This window comes from Pygoscelis adeliae, unplaced genomic scaffold (genome assembly GCF_000699105.1).
Source record: "Pygoscelis adeliae isolate BGI_AS28 unplaced genomic scaffold, ASM69910v1 Scaffold13, whole genome shotgun sequence".
Classification (NCBI taxonomy): Eukaryota; Metazoa; Chordata; class Aves; order Sphenisciformes; family Spheniscidae; genus Pygoscelis; species Pygoscelis adeliae.
The window spans coordinates 1,618,385-1,620,462 of record NW_008824499.1 but is presented as its reverse complement, the minus strand read 5'-3'; the positions used below and the strand labels follow the sequence as shown (position 1 = coordinate 1,620,462).

General features: G+C 43.6%; 1 protein-coding gene across 2 annotated transcripts in view; it reads left to right on the top strand.

Moving 5' to 3' along the window:
• PIAS1 (protein inhibitor of activated STAT, 1) overlaps positions 1 to 2,078 on the top strand; it is a 42,132-nt gene that overhangs the window by 28,819 nt on the left and 11,235 nt on the right. For both annotated transcript variants that reach the window (XM_009321444.1, XM_009321443.1), the window contains exons 9-10: positions 619 to 749; positions 1,069 to 1,246. In XM_009321444.1, coding sequence (XP_009319719.1) covers positions 619 to 749; positions 1,069 to 1,246 — 309 coding nt within the window. The remainder of the gene's footprint in view (positions 1 to 618; positions 750 to 1,068; positions 1,247 to 2,078) is intronic.

Sequence of the window (2,078 nt, the reverse complement as noted above, 5' to 3'; positions counted from 1 at the left end):
AAAGAGTGAACTGTCTCACTAATTAAAGCAAAGCTCTTTCCTATGCAGAACCACATGAATAGTCTTGGTCAAAATCTGGAATTCCCACTGGGAGTGATGTGGTGCCAGGATCCTAAAAGTTTTAGGAGATGCAGCTAGGAGAAGAGACTGCAAGTTTAGATTCCCATGCTCAGCTTTTGTTAGGAAGTTTCTGCTTATAAAGAGGTTTCAGGAAATACTAGTCCTTAAATACTTAGCTACATGGACTCCTTTAAGATATGGGCTTCCTCAGTTAAATATTATCAAAGATAAATATGGGTAAGAAGGAGGTTTTTTTTAATGCTAGTTCACATTCTTCCTTCTTTTTGGGAAATGGAGAGTTCTGTGTCATGAGCTCTGCAGGATTCCACTCTTACAGTTCTTATAAGTGAATGAACAGATTTTTATTATAGATAGTATTTTAAATTTTTCAATGACTTCTTTTTATCAAGGAAGCAGATGAGAGAAGGGTAGAACAATGAAAGCTTTCAACTCTTTTTAAACACTAATTCAAACTTACACTGACTAATAAAGATATTGGAGGAAAAAAAGGAGTTAAGCTCTTTTTGAGGACTGATAGTACATGTTTTTGATTGACAGGTTGTTCATGGAAATCCTGAAGTATTGTACAGATTGTGATGAAATTCAGTTTAAGGAGGATGGATCATGGGCTCCTATGAGATCGAAGAAGGAAGTGCAAGAAGTAACTGCATCTTACAATGGAGTTGATGGTAAGTTGTGTTTTGGGGTAAATGGACTGAATGTCGTGCAGTTGAACTGTTAAGTATTGATGTTCCTTTAATTTTTCAAAATGCTAATCTTTGCATGTATGTTTGTAGCTTTTAATGATAATTTGTGAGAAAGATTACTTGAGTAATACCTGTTTGGGGCTGATGGTACTTTTAAGTTATTATCAAGGGTATGTAATTTTGTTGTCTTTTATTCTAAGTTGTAAGCTTTATTTATGAAGGCATATAATAAGCTGTGATGTTATGGTGATTGTAGTGTTGTTGTAAGCTACAGCTTATAATGTTGACTTACTTTGTATAGGATGCATAAGCTCTTCGTTGGAACATCAGGTGTCTTCTCACCAACAGTCTAACAAAAATAAGAAAGTAGAAGTGATTGATTTAACCATTGATAGCTCATCAGATGAAGAAGAGGAGGAACCATCTGCAAAGAGAAGCTGTCCTTCCATATCTCCAGCATCACCATTAAATAATAAGGGGTGAGAATAAAATATGCAGAACAATGCAGAGAGAATATACTCATGATGGAGAGTAGTAACAAATTTCAGAAGAAATTTATCTAGAAAATTCTGTATTTGGATTATATCCTGATTTAGTAGCTTATAGCAAATGGATTTGGTCTCAGGTCACAAGGCGTGAAAAGATTGGAATAACAACTTTGAGTTAAGTGTGTAACACGATACAGCTTTTAATTGTGTTTATACTCATTGTATTTATACTCACTCACAGAGGCGATCAGCTCCGGTGAAGGCGCATCCCGCAGCGGAGCAGGGGATCGCGGCATACAGGGGGTTTCCTGAGCTGGGGAACCCACAGGGGAGCGCAGAGACCCGCCGGGAGCCGGCAGCTCTCACCCGGCAGCTCTCACGAGAGCGGCTGACAAGGCGTGGCCAGGGCCAGGAGTAACGGCTGCCACCCCCCGCTCCCACTAAAGGCAGCTCCAGGGAGTGCCAGCCACCAGGAGCGCTGCCACCAGGATGGGCAAACAGGGCGTGGCATGTCAGATAGGGCGTGGCGTGGCAGTTTGTGCGGAAGGGTGCGCAGGGAGGGCGTCTCTTCGAAGGAGGGCATTACACGGGCCGAGTGGGGGACTCGCTGCGCACATAACCCAGCAACTGGGCACAGGTCAAGGGCACTCATCTTACCCGACCCTCAAGGCAGAATGGTGGGCACTTGTCTGAAGGTAAAGGCCGTGGCTCCAGCTGGGGGGTCTGCACCACCTACCCCAGTGGCGGCCGATGCCTCCATGCAGATGAAACTGCTGAAGGGAGAGGCTGGGGTGCAGGCCTCCCGCGGCAGGGGGGGCCCGGA